The 16,166-nt window shown below is 44.2% G+C and overlaps 1 protein-coding gene across 3 annotated transcripts in view; it reads right to left on the bottom strand.

The window, feature by feature from the left end:
- Window positions 1-797: 797 nt before the first annotated feature.
- Window positions 798-16,166, bottom strand: part of LOC119167451 (protein-cysteine N-palmitoyltransferase Rasp) — a 50,901-nt gene continuing 35,532 nt past the window's right edge. For all 3 annotated transcript variants that reach the window (XM_075866269.1, XM_075866267.1, XM_075866268.1), the window contains exons 11-12: window positions 2,662-2,806; window positions 798-1,327 (exon numbers count right to left, since the gene is read on the bottom strand). In XM_075866269.1, coding sequence (XP_075722384.1) covers window positions 1,221-1,327; window positions 2,662-2,806 — 252 coding nt within the window. In that variant the 3' untranslated portion in view covers window positions 798-1,220. The remainder of the gene's footprint in view (window positions 1,328-2,661; window positions 2,807-16,166) is intronic.

Consider the following 16,166-nt stretch of genomic DNA (forward strand, 5'->3'; position numbering starts at 1 on the left):
GCCCACTTGGGGACGGTCACGTTAAAACTGACCGCTGTCGCGTGGGCCCTCTGGACGGCCAGAGTTTGAGAGATCAAGTCGTGGTCCGTAATTAACTTGTTCATTTCCTTTTGGTGGAAAGGGGACCAGCAAAGTCACAGCCCACAGGACATGCTCGAAGTCCCCATAATACCGCAAAGGGGCAATCTGGTATTGGGAACAGTTTGGGGTATATTGTGTGCATTGCTGCTGGGCTCACGTAGGAATCGCTCTTTTCATTTCGAAGATGAGTGTGTGTGTGTGCGTGCGTGCATGCGTGTGTGTGTGTTTGTGTGTGTGCGTGTGTGTGTGTGTGTGCGTGCGTGCGTGCGTGTGTGCGCGCGCGCGTGTGTGTGTGTGTGTGTGTGTGTGTGTACGTGTGCGTGTGTGCGTGTGTGTGTGTGCATGCGTGCGTGCGTGTGTTTGCGTGTGTGTGCGTGTGTGTGTGTTTGTCTGTGTGTGTGTGTGTCCGTGTGCGTGTGTGCGTGCGTGCCTGCGTGTGTGTGTGTGCGTGCGTGTGTGTGTGTGCGTGCGTGTGTGTTTGAGTGTGTGTGTGTGTGTGCGTGCGTGCATGTGTGTTTGTGTGTGTGCGTGTGTGTGCGTGCGTTTGTGTGTGCGTGCGTGCGTGTGTGTTTGTGTGCGTGTGTGTTTGTGTGTGTGTGTGTGTCTGTGTGTGTGCGTGTGTGTGTGTGAGGAAGGGAGAAAGAAAGATTTACAAGTGATCTACCATAATTGAATAGTGTACATCGGATCGAAGGAGCACACGCATAGTCTAGATATGCAACGTTGTAAATATCTAACTTTTATTTATAAAAAAGTAAAGGAGCAGCTACAAATGAATGCTTTGCAGAATATTATATCCACAAAAATAGGAAAGAAAGAAACATGAATAAGTTATAATAGCAATCAAAAGTTGGCCGGAAACAGCTTACAATAAAACGCTCACAACGACACCTTTCTGGCCGTGTGTGCACACGTTGAACCAAATTGTCTCCTTCTTTCTCTTTGTTTTTTTCCTACTACATAACCCAGAAATATCAAGTTGCCGAAACGTTATGTGCGTAAATATTTCCACCGCTATCTAGTTATAACTGAACAGAACCGAAATATTCCACGAGCAACAGTTAAGAAGACGTAAACTTCCATCGTCCCTGCGTTCATAGGAGCACGCTGTGGTTCCTGAACAACTAACACGGCCTTTACTAGGTTTCCTTTCGCTTTCCAGTTGCTTCCCACTCTGCGACATCAAATGAGACATGGCAGGCACTGTACAAGACAACCAGAACGGGAACCAGTGGGCAGGGAAATCCTGTAAAAGAAATAATCGTTTAACTTTAGAGACAGTCTTTCTTGGTTTTTTTTTGCTTTCAAAATTTACTGCTATGTTTATACTATATATTACAACATAAATAATCACGCCTGTACTGTTCATCTCTTCTCACGACGCTCTGCCTTTTTATGAAAAATTCACATGAAAGGTTATCTAGAAGTAACAGCGTATTAATATAACAGCACGTAGTACACATGCACTAGCTTTTGAGAAAGTAGCATTCAGAGTACAGAGCAATGGTAAGCAGCAAAACAACAATAACAACACAGTTGTCTCACAGTGGCTACATGTTATGTGCTATTGTACAACAGTGACATCAAGTACAAGAGTGGTGCGTGTAGAGCGAACTGGAATTTTTCAGCCCACGTCTAATGAGTTACGGTGATTCCACCGGTTATCGTGATCAGAGTTCCGTTCATCCACTCATGTAACCGAACTACCGCGACTTCAAGGGTTTGTGGCATCGTTCAGAAAAAAGGCAAAAAAACACAATCTCAAGATAGGCCATCTAGTCCAGTTTCCTGTGCGGTATATAGTAATTATACATAAACCGTCAGAAAGTATTTGTCGTCACCACCAGTGCCACCATGTCGTTCCGCATATTGTGCGGGTATATATGAAACCGACAGAGAAAAATAGTCTAGAAGGAAATCCCACCTACGAAGCGTTATTAGTGTGTGCAGCCTGTCGAAAAATCATCACCATTAAAAACGAATATGCGCTAGAAAAATTTTCTTATTCCAGCAACCCATCAGTGGCCTATTAAAAATGAGAAAGCCAACCGCTAGCGCAATGAATCATAAACGGGTGTGGGCCAAGAAAATTTGGTAAATTGATCTAACCTCAACCACTTCACTGAAATTCAGGAAGCGATGAACGACGTGCCGCAGTGCGTTTACACTGCGTTTCACACATCAGGTGCAACGCTGTTGAAACTAGCGTCACTTCATGCATTCGCGTAGAAAAAAAAAGTGAACATTTTTTTTTTACTCTGAATAACCTTGTCTTTGCGTTTGTTGGCCCAATAGTAATTGAAGGTGTGGTGTACGCTATGAATAAACAAATCTCGATATGCAGCTGTTATGATACACTCATCGTCTTTTTGCTTTCATTTTTTTGTATTTTATATGCAGCCCGTTCAGCGTACTTCAGCTTTCGGGCTTTAGGCATACGGTGTACCTCACGATCGTATTGTTGTTTCTGTGTGCCTAATCCCAGAAAATGTTATTACAATAGCAGAGATCATCAAACCTATGATTAGAAAGCGTGACATTCCACCCCTTCGAACAAAATTCAGCATCGCTACGACTTACCAAGAAGGACTCCTTTGCAAAGCACCAGTACGACGTTCATTTCAGCCAGGTGAAACATGCAGGCGCAGATAGTGAGAAGGTAGTGCGGGGATCCAATCAACGCCTTAACCTCTCTCAATCTCTCAGGCACTGCCAGGTACCGACTCTGTAAAAGAAAGAATAACTGAGCATGGCTTGCGAAGATTCTTTAATACGGCAACGTGTAATCGAATTATTACGCCGAACATAGTTGCAAAACAGATAACTTCAACTCAAACTCATGACACCGTCGAAGAGTGAAACCATTTGGTGCCACCCGAACACGTTAACTATATGCCATGTTGTATATTGATTTACTTCCGAGTGAATGCAAAACTGCGTTTGTTTTAAGGGAGAGAATTATACGCAAAGCCACTCGTGTATTCCACGGGCACACTAAAGAATATAGGTATGGCGGCTCCTGTTTGACTGCATACACAAACACTGCCAGTCAATGTTTCATGTAATTTGCCAAAATAGAGTATCCTCGGTAGGTCACGCAGGACACCCCAGAAAACAAAGGCATGGTAAATCGACAAAACCGCTTCTTGTTAGGAAAATAGTGCCTCATGGTGGCGCGGTTGTTTTTTTTTTTAAAGCTTTTAAGATTTTTGTTTAACTACGTGTTCTCACTATACCAAAAATATACCGCGCTGGAAGTTATAAGATCTTGAAAAAGTTTCAGTCCTAGTCTTAAAAGTGTAAATGAATTCGTTCTTAAGTGCCGTAGAAAACTATATGCCTGCGATTATTGTTAATTTATATTTGCTATTACAAAAAATGAAAGCTGAAGAAAACAGGTCATGAATGCAACTGTGAGCTGTTTGAAAATTGTCATGAATTCTACGGAAGGATGAATGCTCCTGTAGACTACCAGGCCTAAAATAAGGTCAGCGTGAATATATTTAGAAGCAGACACAATGCATAAATTCTCAATTTGAAAATTATGATTCCTTTTTTATGGTTGCCTGTCTCAATTTTAAAATTACAAGAGAATGACGACAGTAAAGAATTGTACTAACAGAGACAGAGAGCGACAGATGTAGAGAAAGACTGGCAGGTTAACCAGATATCATCACCCGGTTTTTTACCCAGCTCTGGGGTGGGGAAAAAGGGAGCAAGAATGACGGCGTAGAACAACAACAAAAAAAAAACACCAACACGCATACGCAAGATAACAAACGATACGCACGAAAAGGACCTTCTGGTTCAAGTCGTTCACAAAGGCTGGTTGATCGCGAAAGTCAAAATTGTTCTAATGGATCACCAACAAGACACACTGTTGAAATTGCCGAAATTTGGAATGACTGATTACCACGGGCTTGGGGCTCAATAGCACAAGGAAATCCTAGCGGTTATTAGAGAGATCACATCTTAAACTTTGATGAAGAAAAAATGACAGCATAATCACGAAGTGAGCAATTATGAGTGTGTGAAGCTCCGTAGGTTGATAAGTATAACCATGAACCTTTGGTTCTTGCTCAGTACATCATCGAGAACGGCCGTTCGTCTGCCTGCCTGCCTGCCTGTTTGCCTGCCTGCCTGCCTGCCTGCCTGCCTGCCTGCCTGCCTGCCTGCCTGCCTGCCTGCCTGCCTGCCTGCCTGCCTGCACTTCGAGTACTAGGGTTGGCTACCACGATGAGCAAGCATGCGCCTTAAGGAGTTAACCTGAAACCTACGCCAGCGCGTGACGGTCTCTCTCACCTTGGATCTCATCTGGGTGGCAGCAACGTCCACCGTGGTGGATCACCGGTTATGGCGCCTAGCTTCCAAATTGAAGGTCACGGGTTCGGTACCGGTATCAGCGGTTACATTTTGCTGGGGGTGGATTGGTAGAGGCCCGTTTTTACTGTGCGATAAGTCAGACCTTTCTTGTCACTCTAGAAAGTGCAGTTTTATTAAGGTGGCAATTTCGACACGTTGGTAGTAGGGCTTTAAGGACAGTAAAAGTGTATCGTGTGTGTGTCGTCCTTGTTACCCAACTTGTTACTCAACAAATGCTTTTACTGTTCTTGAATAAGGATGTGGCCATGAAGGATTTTAGCAGAATATATATATATATATATATATATATATATATATATATATATATATATATATATATATATATATATATATATATATATATATATATATATATATATATATATATATATATATATATATATATATATATATATATATATATATATATATATAGATATATATATATATATATATATAAATATATATATATATATATATATATATATATATATATATATATAAAATAAGGGAAAGAATCGTATACCTAAGGGCTCGTTTTTCCGTGTTTTTGACACAATAATTATGAAAATTATTAGACAGTAATGTCAAGGAATGTACATGGGAAGTTATTAGAACCAATAGAATGTAAATAAGAAGAAAGAAAAATGGATGAAAAAATAACCAGCCGTGTGCACGATTCGAACCTACGACCTTTGAATAACGCGTTCGATGCTCTAGCCACTGAGCTACCACAGCGGCCTTCCCTCCATCCACTTTTTTGGGTTTATATGTGAATTTAGAAGTAGGAGTGACAGTCAGCGCCATTATAAGCCAAGTGACGAGTGTGCACCACTCTTTTATGTGCATGTTTGGCGTCACGTAGCACGTGAACATATTACGAGCGGCCAGCTGATTAATAGTCCCTCGTATACAACCTAATGACACCAAGTCTGCCAGTACGAGACCCTCGTTAAATGAAATGAGGGAAAGAAGTGTATACCTATAAGGGCTCGATTTTCCGTCTTTTTGACACAATATTATTGAGATCTAACAGACAGTAATGTCAAGGAATGTACATGGGAAAGTTATTAGAACCAATGGAATGTAAATGAGAAGAAAGAAAAGTGGATAAAAAAATAACCAGCCGTGTGCAGGAATCGAACCTACGACCTTCGAATAACGCGTTCGATGCTCTAACCACTGCTCCCCTCCATCCACTATTTTGGGTTTATATGTGAAGTTAGAATCTTATTTACATTTCATTGGTTCTAATACATTATATACATTCCATTGGTGCGGCGATGGCGTAGTGGTTAGAGCATCCGCCTCGCATGCAAGAGGTCCCTGGCTCAAATCCCGGCGCCGCGCAGTTCCCAATCGGATTTAAAAAAAAACCGCGTGTTGATGGAACTGCATTAAGATGCCTGGGGTGCAGCCTCACCGGCAACCACCGCCGGGAACGCACTCCCTCACCAGAGAAGGATTGGCCACCCTGGTGCAGTATCTGGCCACTACCTCCCGCATGCATACGCCAAATAACTCACGGCTCTCAGTCTCCAGCAGCTGCGAAGCAACTGACCACGGCGGCGGTCAGATCTGCAATGCAGCAGAGGGTGCTAAGAATCTCTGGATCCGGACAGGCCGCCATTGGAACCTGAACTTGGCAACATTTAACGCTAGGACTTTATGTAGTGAGGGAAGTCTAGCTGTACTATTCGAAGACCTAGAGGGTGTTAAGTGGGATATAATAGTGCTCAGTGAGGTTAAGAGGACAGATTAGGCCTATTTCTATTCTACAGAATGGGCACGTCCTTTGCTATCGGGGCTTGGCAGACAGAAGAGAACTGGGAGTGCGGTTCCTAATTCACAGAAACATAGCTGGCAACATTGAGGAATACTATAGCATTAATGAAAGGGTGGTAGGTATTGTAGTTAAACTGAATAAAAGATACAAGATGATGGTGGTACAGGCTTACGCGCCTACATCCAGCCATGATGACGCTTCAGTTCAAAGCTTCTATGAAGACGTGGAATCGGCAATGAGTAAGGTGAAAACACAGTATACTATTGTGATGGGCGACTTTAATGCAAAGGTAGGGAAGAAGCAGGCTGGAGACCAGGCAGTAGGAGATAATGGCAGCGGCACTAGAAACGCCAGAGGAGAGGTACTAGTAGAATTCGCAGAACGCAATAATTTGCGGATTTTAAATACCTTCTACCGAAAACGAGAAAACCGCAAGTGGACATGGAGGAGCCCTAATGGCGAAAACAAGAACGAAATAGACTTTATAATTACTGCACACCCAGGAATCGTAGAAGGATGTGGAAGTGGTTGGCAAGGTTCGATGCAGTGACCATAGAATGGTACGGTCTCGAATTCGCCTAGACTTGAAGAAGGAACGACAGAAACTGATACGCAAGAAGCCAATCAATGAGCTAGCACTGAGAGGGAAAGTACAAGAATTCAGAGTGTCGCTACAGAACAGGTACTCGGCTCTTAGTTAGGAAACCAACCTTAGCGTAGATACAATGAATGATAATCTGACGAGTATCATTACGGAGTGTGCAGTGGACGTTGGAGGCAGGGTAGTTAGACTGGACACTGGCAAGCTTTCCCAGGAAAAGAAGAACCTAATTAAGAAGCGTCAAATCATGAAAGTCTCAAGTACAACAGACAAAATAGAACTGGCAGAGCTTTCGAAGTTGATTAATAGGCGTAAGGTATGCGATGTAAGAAGGTATAACATGGAGAGAATTGAACACGCTCTCAAAAAACGGAGGAAGCGTCAAAGCAGTGAAGAGAAAACTAGGGATAGGCAAAAGTCGGATGTATGCAGTAAGGGACAAAGAAGGCAAAATAACTACCAATATGGATAGGATAGTTAAAATAGCAGAGGAGTTTTACAGAGATCTGTACAGTAGCCGAGACAACCACGACCTTAATACTATAAGAACTAGCAGTCCCCCAGATGACACTCAATCAGTGATGATAGAAGAAGTCAGAAAAGCTTTGGAGAGCATGCAAAGAGGCAAAGCAGCTGGTGAGGATCAGGTAACATCAGACCTGCTGAAAGATGGAAGACAGATTGTGTTAGAAAAACTAGCCACCCTGTTTACGAGGTGTCTCCTGACGGAAAGGTTACCAGAGTCTTGGAAGAACGCTAAAATCATCTTAATACATAAGAAAGGAGATGACAAGGACTTGAAGAATCACAGGCCGATCAGCTTGCTCTCTGTAGTATACCAGCTATTTACAAAGGTAATTGCTAACAGAATGAAGAAAACATTTGAATTCAATCAACCAAAGGAACAAGCAGGATTTAGAACAGGCTACTCAACAATTGACCACATTCATACTATCAATCAGGTAATAGAGAAATGCTCAGAGTATAACCAACCACTAAGCATAGCCTTCATAGATTATGAGGAGGCGTTTGATTCAGTAGAAATACCAGCCGTCATGCAGACACTGCGGAATCAGGGCGTAGATGAAGTATATATAAACATTCTGGAAGAAATCTACAGGGGATCAACTGCTACCATAGTGCTTCATAAAGAAAGCAACAGAATACCAATCAAGAAGGGTGTAAGGCAGAGGGACACAATCTCCCCAATGCTATTTACCGCGTGCTTACAGGAGGTTTTCAGAAGCCTAGAGTGGGAACAGTTAGGGATAAGAGTTAATGGAGAATACCTTAGTAACTTGCGCTTCGCCGATGACATTGCATTGCTGAGTAACTCAGGGGACGAATTGCAACTCATGATTACGGAGTTAGACAAGGAGAGCAGAAAGGTGGGTCTTAAAATTAATCTGCAGAAAACGAAAGTAATGTACAACAACCTCGGAAAGGAGCAGTGCTTCGAAATAGGTAATAGTGCACTTGAAGTTGTAAAAGCCTATGTCTACTTAGGGCAGGTAATAACCGCAGAGCCTAACCACGAGATTGAAGTAACTAGAAGAATAAGAATGGGGTGGAGCACATTCGGCAAGCACTCTCAAATTATGACAGGTAGATCTCCACTATCTCTCAAGAGGAAGGTATATAAAAGCTGTATCTGGCCGGTACTTAGCTATGGAGCAGAAACCTGGAGACTTACAAAGAGGGTTCAGCTTAAATTGAGGACGACGCAGCGAGCAATGGAAAGAAAAATGGTAGGGGTAACTTTAAGAGACAAGAAGAGAGCAGAGTGAATTAGGGGACAAACGGGTGTTAAGGATATCATAGTTGAAATAAAGAAGAGGAAATGGACATGGGCCCATCATGTAGCGCGTAGACAGGATAACCGCTGGTCATTAAGGGTAACTAACTGGATTCCCAGAGAAGGGAAGCGGGTTAGGGGGAGACAGAAGGTTAGGTGGGCAGATGAGATTAAAAAGTTTGCGGGTGTAAATTGGCAGCAGCAAGCACAGGACCGGCTTAACTGGCGGAACATGGGAGAGGCCTCTGTCCTGCAGTGGACGTAGTCAGGCTGATGATGATGATGATGGTTCTAGTAACTTCCCCTGTACATTCTTTGGCTTTACTGTCTGTTAGATCTCATTATTATTGCGTCAAAAACACGGAAAAACGAGCCCTTAGGTATACACTTCTATCCCTTATTTTATTTACCGAGGGTCTCGTACTGGCAGACTTGGTGTCATTAGGTTGTATACAAGGGACTATTAATCAGCTGCCCGCTCGTAATAAGTTCACGTGCTACGTGACGCCAAACATGCGCATAAAAGAGTGATTCACACTCGTCGCTTGGCTTATAGATGGCGCTGACTGTCACTCCTACTTCTAAGTTCACATATAAACCCAAAAAAGTGAATGGAGGGAAGGCCGCTGTGGTAGCTCAGTGGTTAGAGCATCGAACGCGTTATTCGAAGGTGGTAGGTTCGATTCCTGAAAACGGCTGGGTATTTTTTAATCCACTTTTGTTTCTTCTTATTTACATTCCATTGGTTCTAATAACTTCCCCTGTATATTCCTTGGCATTACTGTCTGTTAGATCTCATTATTATATATATATATATATATATATATATATATATATATATATATATATATATATATATATATATATATATATATATATATAATGAGACTACGTTAGGATACAGTCATTGTAAGGCCACGTGTTCACGTGTCAGAAATTGCTCATTGCTCAAGACATGCAACTAGGAACTTGCCATTGAATCCCCGAAGTCGAACACACAGGGCTGCCGGCTGTGCGGCGAGTGACGGCACAGAACACTTCCGCCATCCGTAGCCCTTCTGACAAACCATCTCTCATTAGCCCTCAGTCAGAATGATGACTTCCAAAAACTATTAAATGCGAATGCATTTCTTAGTCGGGCTATGTTGGGTTTTCATCGGGATCCATTCACCGCTCTCTCCCATAGCAACAGCTGTGGGCGCGCGCGTCCCTAGTAACCGGGGCCACCACTATTTCACGCTACGACGTCGGCAGCTGTCAGCAACAGCTACAGGTGAGAGCGCTTATTCTCACGCTATAGTGCCTAGAATATAATCTAGGCACTATACTCGCACCTAGAAGCCGGAACCCCCCCGCCTCCTTTTCTTGAACGTGACTTGCCACCGGCTCATTGCAGATGAGCCGGTGGCAAGTCACGAAGTCGCGAAGTCGCGAAGTGGCGAAGTTGAAAAACGTTACGACCACCTGAGAAAGCCTCGAAATCCATACAGCTGGAGGTCACCTAGTTATGCCGGCAGGAATCTAGCCAGCCAGAGTCACCATTAACAGCCAGATTTATCCTGCAAGCTTCGTCGCACGACAGGATTGCTCAAAAAATGTCATCCTTGGCTTAAACTTCTTATGCCTTCATCGTGCTGTCATCAACCAGAGAACAAAGTCGATAACACTATCAACCGAAAAAACATGGCTGCCTCCGATGCCGCCATCAAGGCACGCCTTAAAGAGCTCGTAAATCACTCCAGATATTTTTCAAGCATTTCAAGTAAACGCCCGCATCGTGTGCAGAATGCCATCGCGATTAATGATTCTTCACGTGGCAGCACTAGGAACTTTGGGCAAGCCATCAATTTTAAGAAAAGCCCCTCCTTTTTTCTGCGCCTTTCAGGCCTCCACATGATGTGCTGTGCCACATCTCTGATGCACCGAGCCACGTATGCTAAATATGCTGTGACTGGTTGAGCAAGAATGACTTTCGGTCAGTCTGCAAGCAGCTGTCCGCTCTGCTTGTTGGTCGTCCTGTTTCCCGCGTACGTCCAACACGTGCGGGGAACGACGTGACCCCATATAAGTTCATCGCATTGGCAATTATTTGAATGCGTGCGCAACGGAGGTTTCATACCAGCACGATTACAGCAGCAACAGTTTGCCAACGAGCACACAACTACAATGCAACTGACGGAGTTGACGGCTGCAGTCGCGGCAACTGGAAATAGACGGTGTTTTAAGCAGCGCGTTATTGATGATGTATGCAATGCGAGAGCGCAAAGGAGCTTGCGAGAGGATACCAGCAGAGGAAAGCGCAGGAGAGAGTGAAAGTTGTGATCGTCACAGCTTTGATAATCAAACCCGTTCAAGTCTGCTATTACCATATTCACTCGCACAATCGATGAACCCCTTGTTTGGTCGTGGAAAACTTGATTTTTTTAATTCCGCACATAATAGGCACACTGGGTCCGGCGATGGCATAGTGGTTAGAGCATCCGCCTCGCATGCAAGAGGTCTGTGGTTCAAATCCCGGTGCCGCGCAGTCCCCAACCGGATTAAAAAAAATCCGCGTGATGAGGCAACTGCATTAAGAGGCCTGGGGTGCGGCCTCACCGGTAACCACCGCCGGGAACGCACTCCCTCACCAGAGAAGGATTGGCGCACCCTGGTGCAGTATCTGGACACTACCTCCCACATGCATACGTCAAATAACTCACGGCCCTCAGTCCCCAGCAGCTGCGAAGCAACTGACCACGGCGGCGGTCAGATCTGCAACGCAGCAGAGGGTGCTAAGAATCTCTGGATCCAGACAGGCTGCTATTGGAACCTGAACTTGGCAACATTTATCGCTAGAGCCTTATCTAGTGAGGGAATTCTAGCTGTACTATTCGAGGAGTTAGAGGGTGTTAAATGGGATATAATAGGGTCAGTGAGGTTAGGAGGACAGATGATGCCTATTTCTATTCTACAGAATGGGCACGTTCTTTGCTATCGGGGCTTGGCAGACAGAAGAAAACTGGGAGTTGGGTTCCTAATTCACAGAAACATAGCTGGCAACATATAGGAATACTATAACATGAATGAAAGGATGGTAGGTATCGTAATTAAACTGAATAAGAGATACAAGATGATGGTGGTACAGGCTTACGCGCCTACGTCCAGTCATGATGACGCTTAAGTTGAAAGCTGCTATGAAGACGTGGAATCGACAATGAGTAAGGTGAAAACACAGTATACTATTGTGATGGGCGACATTAATGCAAAGGTAGGGAAGAAGCAGGCTGGAGACCAGGCAGTAGGAGATTATGGCATCGGCACTAGAAACGCCAGAGGGAGGCTACTAGTAGAATTCGCCGAACGCAATAATTTGCGGATTTTGAATACCTTCTACCGAAAACGAGAAAACCGCAAGTAGACATGGAGGAGCCCAAATGGCGAAAATAAGAACGAAATAGACTTTATAATTATTGCACACCCAGGAATTGTGAAGGATGTGGAAGTGGTTGGCAAGGTACGATGCAGTGACCATAAAATGGTACGGTCTCGAATTCGCCAAGACTTGATGTAGGAACGCAGAAACGGACACGCAAGAAGCCAATCAATGAGCTAGCACTGAGAGGGAAAGTACATAAATTCAGAGTGTTGCTGCAGAACAGGTGCTCGGCTCTTAGTGAGGAAACCAACCTTAGCGTAGATACAATGAATGATAATCTGACGAGTATCATTACGGAGTGTGCAGTGGAAGTTGGAGGCAGGGTAGTTAGACAGGACACTGGCAAGCTTTCCCAGGAAAGGAAGAACCTAATTAAGAAGCGTCAAATCATGAAAGTCTCAAGTACAACAGACAAAATAGAACTGGCAGAGCTTTCGAAGTTGATTAATAGGCGTAAGGTATGCGATGTAAGAAGGTATAACATGGAGAGAATTGACCACGCTCTTAAAAGCGGAGGAAGCGTCAAAGCAGTGAAGAGGAAACTTGGGATAGGCGAAAGTCGGATGTATGCTCTAAGGGACAAAGAAGGCAAAATAACTACCAATATGGATAGGATAGTTAAAATAGCGGAGGAGTTTTACAGAGATCTGTACAGTAGCCGAGAGAACCACGACCTTAATACTATAAGAACTAGCAGTAACCCAGATGACACCCCACCAGTAATGATAGAAGATGTCAGAAAAGCTTTGGAGAGCACGCAAAGAGGCAAAGCTGCTGGTGAGGATCAGGTAACATATGACCTGCTGAAAGATGGAGGACATATTGTGTTAGAAAAACTAGCCACCCTGTTTACGAGGTGTCTCCTGACGGGAAGAGTACCAGAGTCTTGGAAGAACGCTAACGTCATCTTAATACATAAGAAAGGAGATGACAAGGACTTGAAGAATTACAGGCCGATCAGCTTGCTCTCTGTAGTATACAAGCTATTTACAAAGGTAATTGCTAACAGAGTAAAGAAAACATTAGAATTCAATCAACCAAAGGAACAAGCAGGATTTAGAACAGGCTACTGAACAATTGACCACATTCATACTATCAATAAGGTAATAGAGAAATGCTCAGAGTATAACCAACCACCATACATAGCCTTCATAGATTACGAGAAGGCGTTTGATTCAGTAGAAATATCAGCCGTCATGCAGACACTGCGGAATCAGGGCGTAGATGAAGTATACATAAACATTCTGGAAGAAATCTACAGGGGATCAACTGCTACCATAGCGCTTCATTAAGAAAGCAACAGAATACCAATCAAGAAGGGTGTAAGGCAGGGGGACACAATCTCCCCAATGCTATTTACCGCGTGCTTACAGGAGGTTTTCAGAAGCCTGGAGTGGGAACAGTTAGGGATAAGAGTTAATGGAGAATACCTTAGCAACTTGCACTTCGCCGATGACATTGCATTGCTGAGTAACTCAGGGGACGAATCGCAACTCATGATTACGGAAATAGACAAGGAGAGCAGAAAGGTGGGTCTTGAAATTAATCTGCAGAAAACGAAAGCAATGTACAACAACCTCGGAAAGGAGCAGCGCTTCGAGATAGGTAATAGTGCACTTGAAGTTGTAAAAGCCTATGTCTACTTAGGGCAGGTAATAACCCCAGAGCCTAACCACGAGATTCAAGTAACTAGAAGAATAAGAATGGGGTGGAGCACATTCGGCAAGCACTCTCAAATTATGACAGGTAGATTGCCACTATCCCTCAAGAGGAAGGTATATAAGAGCTGTATCTTACCGGTACTTAGCTAAGGAGCAGAAACCTGGAGACTTACAAAGAGGGTTCAGCTTAAATTGAGGACGACGCAGCGAGCAATGGAAAGAAAAGTGGTAGGTGTAACTTTAAGAGACAAGAAGAGAGCAGACTGGATTAGGGGACAAACTGGGGTTAAGGATATCATAGTTGAAATAAAGAAGAGGAAATGGACATGGGCCAGTCATGTAGCGCGTAGACAGGATAACCGCTGGTCATTAAGGTTAACTAACTGGAGTCCCAGAGAAGGGAAGCGGGTTAGGGGGAGACAGAAGGTTAGGTGGGCAGATGAGATTAAAGAGTTTGCGGGTGTAAATTGGCAGCAGCAAGCACAGGACCGGGTTAACTGGCGGAACATGGGAGAGGCCTTTGTCCTGCATTGGACGTAGTCAGGCTGATGATGGTGATGATGATTGCAGATTCTTTGAAACGCGTTTGTACCGTTTGCGCTGTCTTGGCACAGCCTGAAAACAGTGAGTTCTGAAAGCCCTTGTGTTGTACTGAAGGCGGTGGCAAGATCTCTGAGGTGATTACGAACGCATGTAGGAAGCGTTCATTGAAAGATATACCCAATGAGCTGACACTTGAGCGCGTCAATGTGTCCAGCGAGTGTTTCATTTGCTTGGTATCTCTGGCGGCTGGTGCTCTCAATACATCGGTGGTAGTTGCATTGATCTCGCTTTATTCTAAACTGTGGCGTGCGCATGCTTCTTAAAAACCCTCTCCCTGTACACTTTAGTGACCACAACGATATGTATATAGCCGTCTCATTTTATCCCGGTAAAGTTAACAGCAATTGTCGAGCCCATGTGGGAACTACATCATCTCGTCGTTTCAACTTTTTTTTTTAAATGTGAAGCATTTCTTAGCGAACTTCGGCGATTTTGAGCTTATCTATCTATTTAGCTAGCCGCCTACGACTTTTAGCTCTCCTGGCCATTTCGATTATGGTATCAATACCAAACTTGGTATGGCATAACATGACTGTATGAAAAACATATTTGATTAGAAAAAACATGAAAATCATGACATGCATGTCATGAATTTTATGATTAACAGTTCATGGTCCTGCAGCTCTTGCGGCGGTTTCGTACACTGGCATGTTGCAAAACAGGTATGGTATGGCATGACTGCATGTCGAACACAAGCGACTGACCCTAACATAAAAATCACGGCATGCGTGTCATGTAACAACATAGCTACATGGCACGCTCCTGATGCGCTCGCGGCCATTTCTCTAGCGCCACGTATACCAAATTTGATATTACATTACGTGAATGGATGACGAAAGTATGTGACTGGTGCAGACATGATAATCATGAGATGCGAGTCATGTAACATCATGACTGCATGCCACACTCATGATGCGCCGGCGGCCGTTTCGCTAGCTTCACTTATACCAAATTTTGTGATACGGGACGTGAATGGATGAAAAAGGTATGATACTGGTGCAAACACGATAAACATGAGATGCATGTCATGTAACGACATGACTACATGCTACGCTCAAAATGCGCTCGTACCAGTTTCGATAGCTTCTCATGTACCGAACTCAGTATTACGTGACTCGAACGAACGGCATAGGTAAATGACACATACAAACATGATAATCACTACATGCGTGTCATGTAACAACATGACTACTTGTCACACTGATGATGCGCTCGCGGCCGTTTCATTAGCTTCACATATGCCAAATTCGGTATTACGTGACGCAAATGGATGACGAAAGTATGTGACTGGTGCAAGCACGATAATCTTGAGATGCGTGTCATGTGAGAACATGACTACATGCCACAGTCAATGCGCCAATACATTTCGACGTGACGCGGTGCGCGTGCTTACCGGCGTTCATTTCGTCGCGTCACGCCGGCGTTGCCATGGAAGGCGCCGGTCCTGCTATATACTTGCAGGCGCGCGCCGCGCTGCGCTGCTCTGACGAAAAGAGTGAGACGCCGTCTTGTCTCGATAACGCATTGGCGCGAAATGCAACATGTCGTGTTTTGCGCCGGTTGCTGTCAAACTGCACCGACGGACGCTGGTCGCGCCTGGCATTAGACTATGGAGTGCTCACGTTTTGCTAACGTAGCATTGCTGCGCCCAGTGTGCGTGTTCGTCAACGCCACAGTGGAGTATATTGGGCCCTTCTTGATGCACTTCCGGCCGTTTTGCTAGGTCCACATATGACAAATTTTGTGTTACGTGATTTCTAAGGATGACGAAATATATGACTGGTGCAAACATGATAATCCTGACACGCGTGTCGTGTAAGAACATGACAACACTTCACGTTCATAGCGTCCTCGTGGCC

Source organism: Rhipicephalus microplus, chromosome 6 (assembly GCF_043290135.1).
Source record: "Rhipicephalus microplus isolate Deutch F79 chromosome 6, USDA_Rmic, whole genome shotgun sequence".
Lineage (NCBI taxonomy): Eukaryota > Metazoa > Arthropoda > Arachnida > Ixodida > Ixodidae > Rhipicephalus > Rhipicephalus microplus.